Raw genomic sequence first — 18,543 nt, 5'->3', positions numbered from 1 at the left:
AGAGATTCTATAAAGATTCTCTGGCCACTTTCATTGAAAGTTTAATAAAAAGCCCCAGCCGTATGTACTCACATTCTGTTCTTCTGTAGCTGGGCAAGCAAATGGCAAGTTTGTTTCAAATGTGGCTTAACAATAAGAACTATGTTTCTTTTTCCTCTTCAGAATTTCTTTGCTTCCTTTCTTCTCAAAATTCTTTTTCCATTCAATCCTTTCTTGAGATGTCACTTTTGACCAAAAGAGAAAAAAAGGCCAGAAGATACTTCACTTACAAAGAGACACTCTCAAGAACTAAAAATAGTTTTCACTCTACAATCATTTCCTTTGTTACCAATGTGGTGTTTGTGTTTCTATGACTTTTTGAACACCTTTATTTCTACAGAAAATGTAGGAATGCTATTGTGACAATATGGAAAGTTCAGTAGATTTCTGCAGTGAACTGTACTGCCCTCATCAAATGAGTATTTTTGATGTAAAGTTGTTAGCTACCTCAAAATTGATCCCAGTAGAACTCTAGAGATAAAACCTTCCTGTCACTTCAGAGTTTCTTATTCTATAGAAAATATGAAGATTCTTGCAGTGCAAGTTGGGCATAATAAATTATAGTCATTCAAACTAAACTGTAGTTAGTTAACTGTAGTTAGACTCTACTCAATTATGGATTAAAACAAAAAAAACTTCATTTAGAAATGTGTTCAGGGTATGTTGATTTGACACTGATGACGACCCATCATTTGTATAGGAACTTTGTTTTTTAATTCCTTTAGCATTACTCTCCCATACATTACCATGAATGAAAATCATAACTAAGGCTCATATATAAATAAAACAGTAGTCTAGACTTTTTAAGACTTAAAGAAAAAAAAAAGGTAAAGCTTAAGGGTTTTTTTTTCCTAGAATGGTAAATATTTCTTAGCAATAACTGAGGAAAGGGACACATATCCTTATCCTTTCACACTTGAAGATTTAGGCAAAGGTAACATAATAAAATGTATACAGGTTAAGATGCTGCAGAATGTGATGATATGGCAGAACTCAACAGCAGAATCTGCTCTTTATACCTGTTAAAAGAGCTAATGATATATTCCTTTATGGGATGAGCATTAATTTTTTTTTTTATCTCGTTATCACCAGAGGTTTTTTTTGCTTGGTTGTTGCTTTTTTGTTGTTTGTTTGGTTTTTTTTCCTTTTAAAAGTAATGTTTAAATGCTGTATTTTGTGCCTTTTACCTCTCTGAACTTCTTGTACTCACAAAAATAATTGGAACTGTTTTATGAAGAAGTAGCATTTCAATATAGGAACTGTAGAATCTATTACATAAATTAATTGTTATATATATGCACAGATATCTTTCATATAATTTAATAAGTCCATATCAATTAACATTTGTAGGTGCTATATAACTTTAGCACAGGCTTTGGGAATGAACATGGGAGGAGCTCCAGCAGGACCAGCTGGAACTGGTAAAACAGAAACAACAAAAGACATGGGAAAGGCTCTGGGAAAATACGTTGTAGTCTTTAACTGCTCTGATCAAATGGACTTCAGAGGTCTGGGTAGGATTTTCAAAGGTAAGATTTCTTCACATAGGGTAGAAGAGGCTTTCACAGGTCATTTAGCAGATGCCATTAGAGCAGGTTGCTCGTGTTGGGTTTTGACTATCTCCTGGGATGGACATTCTGCAACACCTCTTTTCAAGTGTTTTGACTATATTAAATTTAACAGGTTTTTTTATATTTCCACTGACGTGGAATTTTGCACACTATGTCCATTGTGTCAATGTGTCCATTGTCTCCTCTTCTTCCACTGCACCTCTGAGATGAGCCTGCCTCTTTTCTCAGTGCCTCCTATTAGTGATAACAACAATAGGCTTTTCCTTTAACTTCCTTTTCAGGCTCAACAGATCATGGAGTTATTCTGTTCTAGGTACGGGACTTGAACTTCATGAGATTTCTGTCATCTCATTTTTCAAACTTATGGTATTTTGTAGCTCTCAATCACTTGTTTTTAATTTTTTGGCCTAACGGTATAGCTTTTTGCAAATAAGTGAATGGTGCTCTACAATAAAAGGATACAAAGGAAGATCTGGACAAAATATATACCAATTGCCCCAAAATATAAAAATATATTTTTTTCAGACTTTGATTCACTTTTAAACCTTGTATATAAATCAACTAGTGTTAATTCAGATTGATATGGAAATAGTCAGGAGGATTGGAGGAAGATAGGCCTTGACCATGGGACAATAAATAAAAGCAGTGTAATTTAATTATTTGCAAAAAAAGTAATTTAGACCAGATATCTCAAATATGCATGGAGAACAACAGATAATATTTTCTGCTGTCCCTTTTTTTAGGTCTTGCCCAGTCAGGATCTTGGGGATGTTTTGACGAATTCAACCGAATTGAACTGCCTGTCTTGTCAGTAGCAGCCCAGCAAGTCTATATTATTTTAACAGCAAGAAAAGAAAAAAAAAAGCAGTTCATTTTTGCTGATGGAGACTGTGTAGATTTAAATCCAGAGTTTGGAATTTTCCTAACTATGGTAAGTGTAGTAATAATTACAAAGAAGTGACAAATTATATTATATAGATGTTAAATGGCAAGGTGAAAATAAGCAGTTTTATTAAGTGATGCTGTCACTATAGAATTAGACTAAATGGTTCAACACATAATCTGATTATTCATGAATGGCATGCCTTCATTTTGACTTTAATATTATTACAAAAGTTCATAATTGTGTCCCTTCACTGCTGTATTGTAATTCATTATGCAGAATAAGAATTTGACTAAACTTTCAGAGTTCTCTGTGCTCACTGAGAGGACTGAGACACTGATACACTTTACTACCCTTGCTTGCAATGCTTTAACAGCATTAATGAGATTGATACTAGTGGGGAAGGGGAGGTAAGAACATTAACTTAAAGCAGGAGATACAACAAAGACATTCTTCGGTGATCTATGTCTTGACTAATGCATACTTTACATGGATATGTAAAAATTCTTCAAGCTCCCAGATACAGAATACTAACTTTCAGAGTATGCTGTCTTGTTGCCACAGGATTCTTGAGGCTTTATAACACTAATTCCTGTAATCTCATGAGCAGGAAATTTTAAAGTGTGTGTTTCCTAATGCCAAGGCAGAAGACAATCCAAGATGACTTTATGGGAGATTAAAATTTTAGTAACGGATAGACAAGAGTTCTAACTCTGAACTGATCTTAGTATTTATACATGCATTTACTGTTATTTTGACTATTGTAAGTAATAATGCAGTATGTTTTCTTATGCAGAATCCTGGATATGCTGGACGTCAAGAGCTACCAGAAAATCTCAAAATTCAGTTTAGAACTGTTGCAATGATGGTTCCAGATAGACAGGTAAAAATCCTGAATAAACTGAAAGGAAAAATGTGTTTTACTTTGATGACCTGTCTCGAGGAGAAACTAATGGAATTTCTACAAAAATTGTATTTCAGATAATTATAAGAGTTAAACTTGCAAGTTATGGATTTATTGATAATGTGGTACTGGCTAAGAAATTCTTTGTTCTTTATAAACTTTGTGAGGAACAGCTCACTAAGCAGGTAATGTTATATATTCCTTTCCTCCTTGTCTTCATATTTGCACAATAAACCCTCATGTTTTAGGTTGTGCAGATTGTTTTTGAAGCATCACTTTTATGCTTTTTTACAAAATATTGACATAGCCTAAAAGTAATTAAAACTTAATATTTCTATAAAATTTTTGAACAATAAACCATATTAATTAATTATTATGTAGTCACATAGGCACATTAGTCAGTTAAAAATGATACTAGTTAGTAGTTAGATGATACTAGTTAGTTGCAAGTACATGAGGTTCTCTGCCTAAATAGGATACCTGGGTAAAAATTATCCTGGTCATGTCATTTTTCTGTAAGAATTATCTAGGGCTAGAGTAAGTAGCTGGAAATTGGAAACTGGAAACTACAGGAGAAATGTGCAAAGTTTGATTTAAGTTGCTCATATCCTGACAGCAATGCCTCGCTCTGAAGCTTATGCTTTAAGCTGCCTCAGGTGGAAAGAGACAATCTTGAATTGAACTATTAGTTTTTTAGAATCCTGCTATACAGAGCTGTAAAATAATTGCTATGTGGCATTATAAATTTTGAAATCAATTAAATTTAAATTAGAAAAGAAAAACCTTTTAACACACACCACCACACCTTTGTCCCTTCCCCTCTCCCCAACCCTCACCTTTGTGAAAACAACCTTATTTTTGTTTGTTTGAACAGAATAATTCCTAAACAGCAGCAACAATTCCTATTTTAGCTACTTTTTCCAGATAGGACAACTATACTATACAATATGCAAATAAGTCTTGATATACTGATGAAATAAAGCTAGAGAATTTGTTACTGATGCATAAGCCTTCTACCCCTCTCTAGGTCCATTACGACTTTGGTCTGAGGAATATCCTCTCAGTACTGAGGACTCTTGGAACTCAGAAGAGGGCCAGGCCAGATGAGAGTGAATTAAGTATTGTTATGAGAGGGCTAAGAGATATGAATCTTTCTAAGCTGGTAAGAATCTAATTTAATATTTTAGCACCATGTAAAAGCAAACCTACTGGATTTTTTGTGGATTTTGTATTAGAATAGAAAAAATACCAAGCATCCTGTTCTTTATAAATTAAACCATGATAATCTTCATGTTATCATTAAACAGCAGAGCTTATTAGACTTGTAAACAGTGCTCAGTGTACAAAGGTTCAAATAGATTAGTAGTGGTTTGCCTGTGCGTGAGACTTTTGATGTACTGACTTGTGTACAGACTGACTACCATAAGTAAATTGAATAATGAGTATCCACGAAATTAGACTTTTAAAGAATTCTTTACAGATAGGACATTCTTTCCATACTGCAAGTGTTCTACAAATCAATTTTACAACTAGATTCCAGTGTCTACTCAGTGGCAAATTTCTTTCAGTTTTGAATTTATTTTTTGCATGGCATGTGAATGACAGTTTCAAAATGCTATTTTTGTAGCAAGCTATCCTGTTCTCTGTCTTTAAGCATCTGTATTTAGAAAATACATTCTTACTGCTCATTATTCTAGAACAGAGATTAATTTTGATTCAGAAATGTTCTTTGGATAACCACACTTTAATTGCTTAATACATTTTTTTTATTTCAGATAGATGAAGATGAGCCTTTGTTTCTTAGTCTCATCAATGATCTCTTTCCCGGGATACAGTTAGACAGTAGTACCTATGCTGAGCTTCAAACTGCAGTAGCTCATCAGGTGGAAGAAGCAGGATTGGTTAATCATCCACCATGGAATCTTAAGCTTGTTCAGGTAAAACTTTTTTTCCAAAACATACTTCAGAAACAGGAGTCAGAACAACATGTTATTTGTTAAACCATTGTCTCACTCAAGAACTGCACATCTAATATGGGAAAAAAATGAAGGTTGTGTGTGTAAGACCTACACAAGTGACTCACTGTGGTGCCTGTAGATTTTCTTCCTGTACTGATATAAGCCTTTGTTCAGCTTGCAGAGGAAGAACTATATATGCTTCCTCTTACAAGATTCTGGCATCCAGAACTGTTTTGTGCCTTTCAGTTCCTTCAACAGGAGATACTTGTATAGGCAGACTCTGACATTTCCATATCAAGCCTAATACTAGTATTAAAAGACAAACAGAACATTTAATAAAGAGCTCTTCTGAAACTAAACTCATATAAAGTCCTAGAGAAAGTGCAGTTCCTATGTTTATTTCATATACTCAGGTATTTTAGCACTAGTGATGAGTCATACTCCTGTTGAATTAATGTTTTTCTACTATTCATTTTTCCTTTCGAATAATAGAAAAAAACCTTTTTAAAATTTGATAAAACTATTTTCAGTTGCTTTGAAAAGTTTATGTAAGACTTAGTCCTTTAAATTGTTTATAGTAAACTTTCTTGATGCTTAGAAGATTAGGATGTTTTATACTATTCCACAAAACAATAAAATTCAGCAAATGCATGCTGAGTTTAATTCTGAGATTATAATTTTTATGTCTGGTACATTTTTTCGTCACTACTAAGTGCAAGCCAAAATCTTTTCGAAGCATATATTTGTTTTCTTTTGATTTTTTAAATTGATATATTTTGATTTTGTTAACAGTTGTATGAAACTTCTCTAGTACGTCATGGGTTGATGACACTTGGACCTAGTGGATCTGGAAAAACAATGGTCATAACTGTATTAATGAGAGCACTCACAGAATGTGGCCAACCTCATAGGGAAATGAGAATGAACCCCAAAGCTATTACTGCTCCTCAGATGTTTGGAAAACTAGATGCTGCAACTAATGATTGGACGGATGGAATCTTTTCTACACTGTGGAGGAAAACACTGAAAACCAAAAAGGGTATATAAATACTGTCTGTATGGTATCATAAAAATACGTCTTGAATAATACATTGAAAAAAGTGTATTGAATTTGCAAATGTGGTGAAGTTCCCTGTTGAGGGAAACTACAGAGAACATAGATGAGGTTACAGTTCACTCCTTAAGATAGGGCAACAGTTTAAAAATTTATTATTTCAGTAGTATATCTACATTAAAAAACAGATTATTTTCTTGCCACTTCAGTTCTACAGTGCAGATGTGTTATTTCGAAGCTGATAAATTATAGTTTAGATTTACTTGTACTAATGGTATTATCTTTAAAATAATGTTTTTCCCATGTTTTTTCATACGTTGATTAGCCAGTTTTATATTTCAGTATTTTATTTTTGGAATACTGAAATTCTTTTTCTCAGAGTTTCATTTGTACCTGAAAAAAACAAAACACAAACTTACATTAAAGAAAGAGAATTCTTCTAGGGAACCTTCCTAGAAGGAGGGTAATTTTAAAATACAATTGAATTGTCTATATTGGAAAAGTATATGTTTACTCTTGGAAACTGGAAATTTTCTATATTCCAAATGTAGCTGAAATTCTAAAATTTGATTTCAAAAATTTACATATTTTCATCTATATTTCAAAATAAAAGAAAAACAACTAGATTTTAAGAACGGATGAGTGATCAAAGATTTCATTAATTTGGGTGGGATCTGTGAATATTCAATGCCTTTTGCTTAGTTGCCCAAATAACCCTTATTTTAATGACAAAATGCAAAATTCCCCATCTTGCCTGTGCTGCTGGAGCAAGGGTGGGGTGGAGGGCAGGAGGAGGAAGAGCTAAATTATTTTGGGAGGAAAGAAGTTGAGTCCAGAGGAAGAAAAGGGAGCGTGGGGAAGGTGTTTTTGGTGATTGTTTTTTTTCTCATCATCCAAATCTATGTTAATTTGCATTAAAATAAAATAATTTTTGCCAAGCCGAACCCTTATTTTACTCATGGCAGCAGGCAAGTGATCCACCTGTCTTTATCTCAACCCACAAACATTTTCACCTCATCTCCCTCGATCCTGTTGAGGACGAGAAGAGAGAGAGTAGAGCAGTTTCTGTTTGGCAGCCAAACAAGGTAACAAATATTCAACATTATAAAGGTATATTTGTGTCCTTACTTGCTTCTAATAATTTCAAATACAGTTCCTTATCTAAATATGCAATTTATTCAATAATGAGTATCCATGAAGTTGGAAGAAATTACAATAAATAAAAGAAATTTTTGTACAACATTTAAATTCTAGACCATCTTTTGTAACCTTTTTGTTTTTCTTTTTTTTTTGCTATTTCAGCATGATGATATGAACTATATCTTTTTCGATTATTTTTTCCAGGTGAAAATATATTTCTGATTTTAGATGGTCCTGTAGATGCAATCTGGATTGAGAATTTAAATTCAGTTTTGGATGACAACAAGACCCTTACTCTAGCAAATGGAGATCGAATTCCTATGTCTCCTACATGTAAACTGTTATTTGAGGTGCACAACATTGAAAATGCCTCTCCAGCAACAGTTTCTCGAATGGGTATGGTCTTCATCAGTTCTTCTGTCCTCAGCTGGAAACCAATATTGCAAGTAAGATAATCATTGCTGGCTGCTTCTAATTTTACCTTGCTATACATTTGCTGGAGAAGAGGAGGCTCAGGGGGGACCTCATTGCTCTCTACAACTACCTGAGAGGAGGTTGTAGCCAGGTGGGGGTCGGTCTCTTCTCCCAGGCAATCAGCAGTAGGACAAGAGGGCACGGGCTTAAGCTCTGTCAGGGGAGGTTTAGGTTGGATATTAGAAAGAAGTTCTTTACAGAGAGAGTGATCAGGCATTGGAATGGCCTGCCCAGAGAGGTGGTGGATTCACCATCCCTGGAGGTATTTAAGATGAGGCTGGATGTGGCACTGAGTGCCATGATCTAGAAATCACAGTGGGGTTGGATCAAGGGTTGGACTTGATGATCTCGGAGGTCTTTTCCAACCCAGTTAATTCTATGATTCTACTCTATGATTTTATACAGAATTTTACCTTGCTATACATTTTATGTATTGGGGATGTTTTTTTCAGGCATGGTTGAAGAAACGTTCTGCTCAAGAAGCTGAAGTGTTGCAAGGCTTGTATGATAGGATCTTTGAACCAGCATATACATATATGAAACTAAACCTTAATCCAAAAATGGAGCTTCTGGAATGTAACTACATTATGCAGGTAAAACAGATAAGGCATAAATTTGTATGAATTGACTGACAATTGTAAACATGCAGAATTAGCAAAGAGAACGTTTGATAGCAACAAAGCCTAATATCGATGTTTCCTGAAAAGAAAAGCTCAAACTCAATATGTGTTTCTTGGGCAATATAAGGGGAACTGTTAGAGATGTGCAGAAGAAAATTTTACTTCTTTTTATCACTTCATACCTAGGCTAGTTTTCAAATGACAGGAATTTGTAAGCTTCAGTAAATTTTCAGAAGCATATGTTTAACAAGCTAGGGGACTCAGTCCAGTACTTTTAATACCAAAAAGTTGTGGTAAGGGTCAGTGTAACCCTACTGATAATGTTAGCAGAGGGAGAGAAGAATTCCATTAATCTTTTTATCTCCAGGTGTAATAGATGTTATTCTGTCCATCAGCTCTCCCAAGGTCAATGTAGTAATTTTTGCCTCTCCCTTCCTACACTTGGAATTCTATCTTGATTCGAAATTATATCAGTGATTTATTAGTAATAAAAATATGTGGCAGATATTGCAAGACTATCATTCCTGTGCTGTGTGTCTCCAGCTGATTTGTTTATGAGTCTGTTGTCATCTGCAGATTCCAAGTCTTTAGACTTTACTTTTGTCCATGTAATCTCAGTTTCATATTTACACACATAAAAAATTCAGTAGTGCCTTTGAATAAGAGACTAGACAAGATCATGTTTTGGATAACACTTCAATTTAATATTGGGTGCAGATTGGCTAGTTTGATATCTTTTTGTTGTACTTTAGACAGTCAGCTTCAGATTTTCTAGATTGCGAAGTATTTTACTGCAAATTAATAGCCACAGTAAATGCTGCAAAGCTTAGCTGTGCAGTACCAAATAGATATCTATAGAATTATAGATATAGAGTGGTATCTATAGGATTGAAGTCCACAGGCAGAAACTATGTTAGTTACCACTTTATGATGATAGATTGACATGCTAGGCACAACATTTTTGAGTGATATATTATTTTTCCTCTACATTTGTTATCTGTAAAACCTGACTGAATTGAGCTTGTCTTCATGGAAGACTTTTCCTGTGACTAAAAGTTTCTATGTTATTTTTGATTAGCGCTTGTTAGGAAGTGTCAGCAAGTTTGTGCTCTACTCGTACTGTTTGGTCAAGGAAATATTTTTCTGATTTAAGCTGTATTGAATGTTTTTCCCTGTGAATAAAAATCTCTAGTAAGTTTCTGTCCCATGTGTGACAGAGTAAATAAGCCTTAAGAGGTCTCCATGCTGGGGTTATCTGGGAGCCAGTGAGACCAGAGCTTTTACCCTACTTGAAAATAATCTTAACATCCCAGGTTTGCCATAAATTGTCTATATGCTGAAGCCCTGTACCTTTTCAGCCTTTTGATTTGCTGGGTCTTATGTCTCTATTAATTGTAGGATTCAGGACATGCTTTTGTTTAGTTCAGGCATTTTCAAAATTTACAACCAAATCAAACCTGTTACATCTAGCAGACTTGTGTTTGAGGTTTAAAGTTCAGTTTTGGATGTTCACCCAAACATACACATGGATCCAGTTATCTTCCATTGGTTAGCGTTCACAATTAAAGCTGCCTATTCATCAATAACAGTTTTATGACGGTTTTATATAAAAGTGACCTCACGTGTGCTTTCTTCCTTGTAATTTCCACTGACATTTTACCATCCTCTGGCCCACCTCATTAGGGAGACAAATATAATTTACCTTAGGAGATTCAGCACAGTTTTTTTTGTTTAGGGTTGTCCTGCCTTAGAAGTCATTTGGGAAAGTGAATAAACTTGTAGCTAAAGGAGATCTGATTGATATAGTCTGCATGAAGGATCAAAGGTGTTTGACATAGTTCTATACCAGGGATTTACATGGAAGCTAAGCAGTCATAGCTGTTTAGAAGATAGGAGATTCATTTCTAGATAAATAACTTATTAGAAGATATGAAATGTGTGATTGAATTATCAGTTCTTAGGAAGGGCAGAGGTTATCACTGATCCTGAGTTACCTTTGCTAGCATCAGTACTGTTCAAAATGTTCATAAACAATTTGGAAAAGTTTTAGGTGAAGAAGTTTATTGATGATACTAGATTATTCAGGGTAGTAAGGACAAAACATCTAACCATGAAGAACTGTAGACAGACTTTATGACACTGAATAAATAGGTAATAAAATGGCAAATAAAATTCAGTGAAGATAAGCACGAAGGGATTCACACAGGGAGAAAACAAACTGTTCAATGCCATGAATAGCAGACCTATGGAACATCTTGCTAAAGGTTGTTATAGACAATAAAAGCTTCTGTAATGCTCAAGACCACTCTTGATATTTTCAGGGTGGAAAAAACCATAGAGAATTACTAAAAAGGAAAAGCTTATATCATTCAGAAAGTCAAAAGCTGAAGAGAGTACCAACAGGAAGTACTACCCCCAGTACCACCACAAGCCAAGAGTTTTTTTTCTTTGTTTTTACTCTTCTCCACTTCTGGTCACTATTGCAAATGAGTTGCTAGGCTAGCTGAAGTTTTCATCTGACCTGTTGCCTTTTATGTGTGTCTTTTTGTGTCAGTTTAATTTTTCTCCTTTTCCTTTTTTTCCCTTCAAAAACTTGTTACAAAATATTGCCAAGACCCAAAACCTTTGGAAATTTTGAACTCCAGCTTGTATTTGAGGGAACAAAAAGATTTTGTTCAGATAATCTGGAACACAGCCTGTCCTGGAAAAAAATTAGATAAATCAATTGTCTTCTAAAGAAAAGGACTGACACTGTTTTAACATTATGAAGCACTATTAATTCTGATTGATCATTTTTGAAAACTAAATTTTAAAGTAATCAAAAGTAGTCTAACTATTTATGTCCTTTAGGCTGCATTGAAAGTATGTGTTACTCTTTACTTCCTACTTCAAATATGAGATCCAAGACAGCATAAAGAACATTATTTCCCAGAGCTGACTGAAAATCAGTTTCATTGCTAAAAAGATGTATTTTGAAGCGATGTCCTGGACACTGCCTCGTATAGAAAGGGAATATGAATGGTGTTCTCTAAGACAGTCAAGCATTTGACTTCAGGAGCAACATCACAGCATTATAGAGAGCAAGTTACTAGTTTTCTGCAGTCTAGACTCTAGTTCTTTAGAAACAGAGTGAAGCAATCATTGCATTCAATATTTTAACTATTTTTTTTAAAAGCACAAAGTGAAAGTTAATATGATAGATGCATTAAATGACCATAAGTGAGATAAATATATCTGACAGATGCTGAAAATGGCAAGGCTCCACCTACTCTTGGAATTCTGAATATTATAAAATCCCTTTAAAAGTGATTTTGTTACCCTAGCTCTTAAATTATATTTCTTATATAGGCATAATTTAAAAGGGCGGCTGATGATCAAATTACTTCAGTAATTTTGAAAATTTTACCCAGTTTGATATAGATATCTTTAATAAATGTTATTGGGTTTGTAGTTCTGAATTTTATGTTATTCTTTTGTAATCTGTATTGATTTAAAGTTTTAATACATATAAATAATGCATGTGAATACATCTACATGGAAACAAAAAGTGATTATGTAATATTTTCTCAAGACACTTTTAAAATATTTTCAGTCTATTAATCTTCTGGAGGGCCTGATTTCACCGAAGGAAGGAGGTAGTCCAGCTCATCTGCAAAAATTGTTCAGCTTTGCAATAATGTGGAGTTTAGGTGCCCTTCTGGAGTTGGATAGTAGAGATAAACTTGAAGCCTTCATTAGAGCTCACGATAAAAAATTAGACTTACCAAAAATCCCCCGTGGCACCAATCAAACCATGTATGAGTTTTATGTTTCTGAGAAAGGTAAGAAAAAGCACTAACATTCTTTTTTATACTGTTGTTTTAAAACTCTTTTACTTCTTCAGTCCTATGAGTCCTTCAACCATATGAGTGAGGTTTTTTGATAAATGTGTAATCATCATGGCTAGGCTTCACGAACGAAGATTTGAGAAGGGCTCTTCTACCCACGCTTGCTACAAGCGCTCTGATGGCTAAAACTGTGTAGTACCAGCACCTCTTGGATGTGAGAAGTCAGAAACAAGAGATAGTGCTCATTGCTAGTATTTTCTCATTTCTTTTGGTTTTAGTTTCATTGATACAGGTTACTTTTCTGTTAACTTAAACAGCCTACAATTATTAGATAATTTATCCTTGGGCTGGTTTAGTCAAACTTAATCTTATGTTTAATTTTCTCACAGCTAATAGTTTTTGTTAAAAGAATAAAATTTTATTTTAATTCTATTTAGTAATTATTATTTACCCACATCCAATAATTAGTTGTAAATCTTACGGATTATAAAACTATAAGACATTTTGAAAGCTGTGATTCTTGATATTTTGGATAGTATGCTATTTTCCAGAAAAAATTCTGTAGGTTAAATAGCCCACACAACCAATCCCATAAAAATAGTTGTGTCAGACCATGTTCTCCCCTGAATACACTGATTTCTTTCCTATCCAAATTCACTTCTTTTTTTTTTTTTTTTTGCCAACAGTGTGTTGTTTTAGTGTACACATATGCAATCCATATTCTGATGTTCTGTAGTTTTTCACCAACAGTGTCAGAATTAGTTACTAGGTAAACATTGTTTGGGGATTTTTATTTAGATATGTATATATAAATTTAAGAAATATGTCTATATCTGGTAGGATTGTGAAGTAACTAGGGGTCATGACTAAGTATGTCCTTTGTTACGTGCCTTTTAGCTGGAACTGAAAAATTTTATCCCTTTTTATGTTTTGTAGTATTTTACCCATAATACATATTTTTTTAATTATTGTACTAATGAGATATTGAACATGACCAAAGTGTGATTACTTTTTTCCATTTCAGGTAACTGGGAGCACTGGACTAAAAGAGTTCAAGAGTATATTTATCCTACAGATCATGTCCCAGACTATGCATCCATTCTGGTTCCAAATGTTGATAATACCAGAACTCAGTTTTTGATAAACACAATTGCAAAACAAAAGAAAGTAAGTGCAGGATTACTTATTTAAGTATATACCTTCTATATGATATAAATAGAAAGTTTCTTATAAGGTAACTGTGAGTTGAAAACATTCTTCATGTTCTTGGTCTCTAGTAATTTCTTCATGGATGTGTCATTATTCTTGTATTTCTCTATTTTTATTTTCTTAAAATGAGTTCTCTGTACTTATTTCCTTGCATGGACAAAACTTGTAAAATACTCTTTTTATAAAATAATTTTTATCATAAAAATTTGCTTTCAACAACCTATCTCTTTTCTCAGAGAAAGACATAAATCCATGTTCTTAGTCTTTACATCATATTCATTTTTCAGATTTATGCTTTCTAGAACAAGGAAACAAGGTAAATAAATTTCACAAGGCAGTTTACTTAAGATCAATAATTCCTAACCTTGTCTCTGTCTTTTTCCTCACACTAGGAAAGCTGTAGTTAATAGCAATTAAGTGCAGTAAATAGCACAAATGTAGAAGAGGAGAGAACTGTGCTGGGAACAAGGAAATATTCTTCTATTACAAGCACATGTCAAAAAGGATACCTATAGCCCAAACAAATTTTAAAAATTTTATATTCCAATTAGATGTCAGAAATTACTTTTCATTATAAAGGAAGCCACCTTAGGGTCATCTACTAAAAGAGACTGCTGCAGTGAATATGTTGGAAACTGGAAGAAGTTAGGCAAATGGAAAAAATCTTGCTGCTTCCTTTCTCTTTTGACTCTGTAAATAATTTTCTTGGAGGATCTGTGTGGGATGAAAAACACATACTATATCACTGCATATGGAGTCACAGGAAAAAACCATCAGAAAAATATATCATTTAAAAATAGACCCAAAGACTATTCCTTTCTCTAAAATGGATCTGTTATGCATATATAAGTTTTTGTACTACTTACATGTTTTAAATATCTGTTACAGGCTGTTTTGCTTATAGGAGAACAGGGGACTGCAAAGACAGTCATGATTAAGGGATATATGAAGAAATATGACCCAGAAGAGCACTTGTCAAAATCTTTAAATTTTTCATCTGCCACGGAACCATTTATGTTTCAGGTAAAAGTACAGATTTTAAGCAATCTTGTATATAATTTCCTTGTGAAGTGTATAAAGTGTACTTAATTCTGATGATAAGTGATTTAAGATTAATGTTGAAGTATCTTTATCATCTAAGTCACTTCAACATTTCAGAAAATTCTATTAAAAATATTTTTTGCAGATCAGAATAAAATATAGCCACTCACACAGAGATTCATACACCCATGATTGCTGTGTTCTTTTCACTAAGGAATTTTAAGAATCCATTTTTTGCTGAAGACTTTTCCTTTTCTTTTTTGATTTTTGATTATACTTCATTTTTTGTCCTGATTCTTCAGTATACAACCATAATTTTTATAAACAGCTTTCAGCTTACAGATGATTTTATTTTTCCTCAGCTCAGGAATGACTACAGCATCAGAAATTCAATCTTTAAGGACCTCTAGCAAAACAACTTTGTAGAAATTTCTCTTTCCCAACATAACTGGTAAAAATCCATATAAGTAGAAACAAAATCGGTAGATGGGTTAGTTTTTTTTGATGATCAGAAGGATCATTTATACCAGCGTGCTATGATTCAATACTACTAATTTGCTAAGATTGACTTCATTACCAATTTAGTGCAATGAATTCATGGTGACAAGCTGCCAAGAAATGATTTTGGAATATTTCTAGATTGAAAAGCCTGCTTGTGGAATAGGTCTTGCAAACTCCATCCCAAAGTCAAACATATTTTTTAAGAAGCTAATGTAAATTTTATTAAGAAAATGATGAAAAGTAATGAATTAAACATCTAGTTTTAAAAAAATACCAAACTAACAGAGTGTCTGCTGAGTTTTTCTCAGCAGGTATTCTGTGTATAAGATCTCTGGCCATGCTTTGTATCGAGCTGTGTGGCAGGATAAGACAGCCCTCCTTTCATGCGTGCAAGATTTGTTGAACAGTCAGTATCTCTGTCTCAGTGTCCTTTACTTAATATATTATGGGTCTGTAGAACATTACTGTCTCGCAAGCAAACTGCTGGCTTCCTTATTTCTGGTACAGAGAGTCTGTGAAAGGATCTTAGTAAGTCTTGTCTCTGCTGCAGTCCTGCAATACCTCGGAAGATGTGCTCCCTCTTAGCTAGCTAGCTGAATACATAGTTCACCCGGTTGATTTTCAAGAAAGAGATGTAGCAGAAAAACAGTTGAAATGCTTCTAAACTCTTGAAAGAGCTACACTCAAAATGTTTGTTTGTTTGTTTGTTTTAATTTTGAGTCATCATTCTGAGGGTATTTGAAAGACTGGGTGATTTTGGATGCATTGGATGGGTTACAAAGTTTTTGATTTCTTATGTAATCACTTAGCAGCTCTTTTTCACCTTAATCACAAATTTTCTATATGCCTTTAAAATACTCAGCTAATTATATTTTTCTAAAAACAGGACAAAAACATTGGACAAAGCTTGTATCTATTTCCTGTTTCTAAAATGCTTCTATCTTTATGACAGCACATGCCACATTACTCATATAGGATGACATTTGTGGTTTTAGAGAGAAAACCTTATTTGTCTAAGGAAAACATCTGCCATCTTGTAAGGTGTTTTTTCTATCATTGTTTATGTATCTTTAGAAAGGCTGTAGAGCTGTAGAACTTTAAGAAATATTTCAATTATATATCAGTGTCTTACTTGTTTATTGCATCCTACTTCTTGACACCAAAATATTAAAATTCTGCATTACATCGCTCACAAGTCTTCTGGGAAATCGTAACGAAAGGTCTCTAAGTTTCCTGTGTATGTTCTGCTGTTGTATTGCAAATATAAAAGAATTGATATGAGATGAATGATAATGTCGATAATGAAATAATAATTTCTGAGTTTGAAAACTTTTTAAAAACTTCTCTACCTGCCAGAAGGTTGTAGGACAGGAATTGCATTCCTTAGGAACTGGGTTCCTTAATCATAAAAATAAAGGAGAGACTGCTTGCAAATAGAAGGAATTGTTGCATAACAACTGTAGCAGAAAGCAGCACTTTTCAACAATGCATTTTAAATATTGTTGCTTTAGATGCAAAATGAGAATTTTCTTTTCTTTTTTAGAGGACAATAGAGAGTTATGTGGACAAACGTGTTGGAAGTACTTATGGACCTCCTGGAGGCAGAAAGATGACTGTTTTTATTGATGATATCAATATGCCATTTATCAATGAATGGGGAGATCAGGTAAACTGTTTTTTAACATATATGACTTATTCTCAAATTGTTGTGCTTTTTATGTATGTACATATTGGAATCAGTGGACTTTAACATTTTATTAACTGCTAATTATTGGAAATGCTTTCTAATTATGATGCACCGACAAAAAAAGAAAAGAGAGCGAATTAGAATTACTGAAGGGACATGTACAATAACGGTACCATATTTTACCTAATCCCCACTTCCTCATTTTTGTAAGTCTAAATAAAAAGCATCAGTGTACTAAAGTAGCATATTATTACTTTCAAATTGATACTAATTTGAAAGCACCAATAAACAAACTTTCTGTGAAATGGAAGTGTTATACCTTGGGCAAAGAAATAAAGGCTGTGAAAAATTCAAGGGTAACACACTGGCTTTTTATAAGCCCATCTACAATTTGGCTGTGTAGTATCTATATGCTTTTGCAGATCAGGCAAAAGTATTTCACAGTTTCTTCCCATAGTAGGTCTGAAGTACTTGCAGCCCAGGACGTTAGGTCTTCTGAAATGTCTGTTCTAACATAGAGACCAAATATGCTTGTTATGACTTCTTAAAATTTGCTCAGGGTAAATAAAAAAAGAGAAACCTGGGGGCAAACTCAGATGCTATAGAGTGGCATGTAGAGTGAATAACCTTTTCAAAATAAACAGCTTCCTCTTTCAAAAAAGAATTAGATGTTTTGCTTCAAAGAAGACCCAAGGCTGAACTGAAAAGCATAGTTTGAACCTCTGTAACTGAATGTCCAGCAGCAAAATAAGGAACAGAACAATTCCCCCTCCCCCCCCCCCCCCCCCCCCCCCGTTCATTGCCTTAGCTTTTAGTTTCATTTTCTTGATTATTAAATGGCAGTACAGCCATGAACGTTCCTGCTATTTAAAATTACATAAAGCAAGATCACCTATGTGACTAGGGAAGGTAGTTTAATCTGGTTTTAGATTAAAGTGAAAATATTTCTCTATGGATTAGTGATAAAATTACAAGACAAAATTAAATTACCATGGTATATTTTCTTCTTTTCTTACAAGAATTTCTAATTTGTACAAGTTGCATAAACTTACAGATAACAAATGAAATTGTGCGTCAGATGATGGAAATGAGAGGAATGTACAGCTTGGATAAACCTGGAGACTTCACTACAATTGTGGATGTACAAATAATAGCAGCAATGATACATCCTGGAGGAGGCCGTAATGATATTCCCCAGCGTTTAAAAAGACAGTTTAGTGTGTTCAATTGTACATTGCCATCCAACGCGTCCATCGACAAAATATTTGGTACTTCTTTCTCTTGTTTTATTGTGATTTATTTTTTTCAATAATTGACTTAAAATGTATAAAAGTATGCTGCCTTTCTCACTTTCATCATGCAAATTCAGAGTACTTTCAGTGAAAAAACAGCAGAAATGGTCCTGTGGAAGAGAAATCAACTCCTGTTCATGCTTGCCTTTCTAATTTTGGACAAACAAATATTAAGAAAGTAATGGCATTTCCTGGAAGATTATGAGCACTGTTATTACTCTGTAGGTTACCATTCTACCTCTGCACTGTCTAAAGTGCACTGTGTTGCTAAATTTCTAAATTCTGTTAGCTCTGTCAGTAAGGTATATTGTGAAAAGACAGCACTTACTGCCTGTTGTTTCAA

General features: G+C 33.8%; 1 protein-coding gene across 1 annotated transcript in view; it reads left to right on the top strand.

Annotated features, from left to right (window-relative positions):
• The window catches only part of DNAH8 (dynein axonemal heavy chain 8), a 127,548-nt gene that overhangs the window by 55,242 nt on the left and 53,763 nt on the right, over positions 1-18,543 (top strand). The window contains exons 44-57 of the mRNA XM_027898070.1: positions 1,390-1,568; positions 2,354-2,541; positions 3,290-3,376; positions 3,475-3,582; positions 4,425-4,559; positions 5,173-5,334; positions 6,148-6,394; positions 7,754-7,995; positions 8,476-8,616; positions 12,236-12,464; positions 13,495-13,637; positions 14,568-14,702; positions 16,765-16,887; positions 17,963-18,176. Of these exons, the coding sequence (XP_027753871.1) occupies positions 1,390-1,568; positions 2,354-2,541; positions 3,290-3,376; positions 3,475-3,582; positions 4,425-4,559; positions 5,173-5,334; positions 6,148-6,394; positions 7,754-7,995; positions 8,476-8,616; positions 12,236-12,464; positions 13,495-13,637; positions 14,568-14,702; positions 16,765-16,887; positions 17,963-18,176 (2,333 nt within the window). The remainder of the gene's footprint in view (positions 1-1,389; positions 1,569-2,353; positions 2,542-3,289; positions 3,377-3,474; positions 3,583-4,424; positions 4,560-5,172; positions 5,335-6,147; positions 6,395-7,753; positions 7,996-8,475; positions 8,617-12,235; positions 12,465-13,494; positions 13,638-14,567; positions 14,703-16,764; positions 16,888-17,962; positions 18,177-18,543) is intronic.

Source organism: Empidonax traillii, unplaced genomic scaffold (genome assembly GCF_003031625.1).
Source record: "Empidonax traillii isolate 1590-97213 ecotype Southwest subspecies unplaced genomic scaffold, ASM303162v1 scaffold576:size640842, whole genome shotgun sequence".
Lineage (NCBI taxonomy): Eukaryota > Metazoa > Chordata > Aves > Passeriformes > Tyrannidae > Empidonax > Empidonax traillii.
This window is presented reverse-complemented; position numbering and strand designations above follow the sequence as displayed.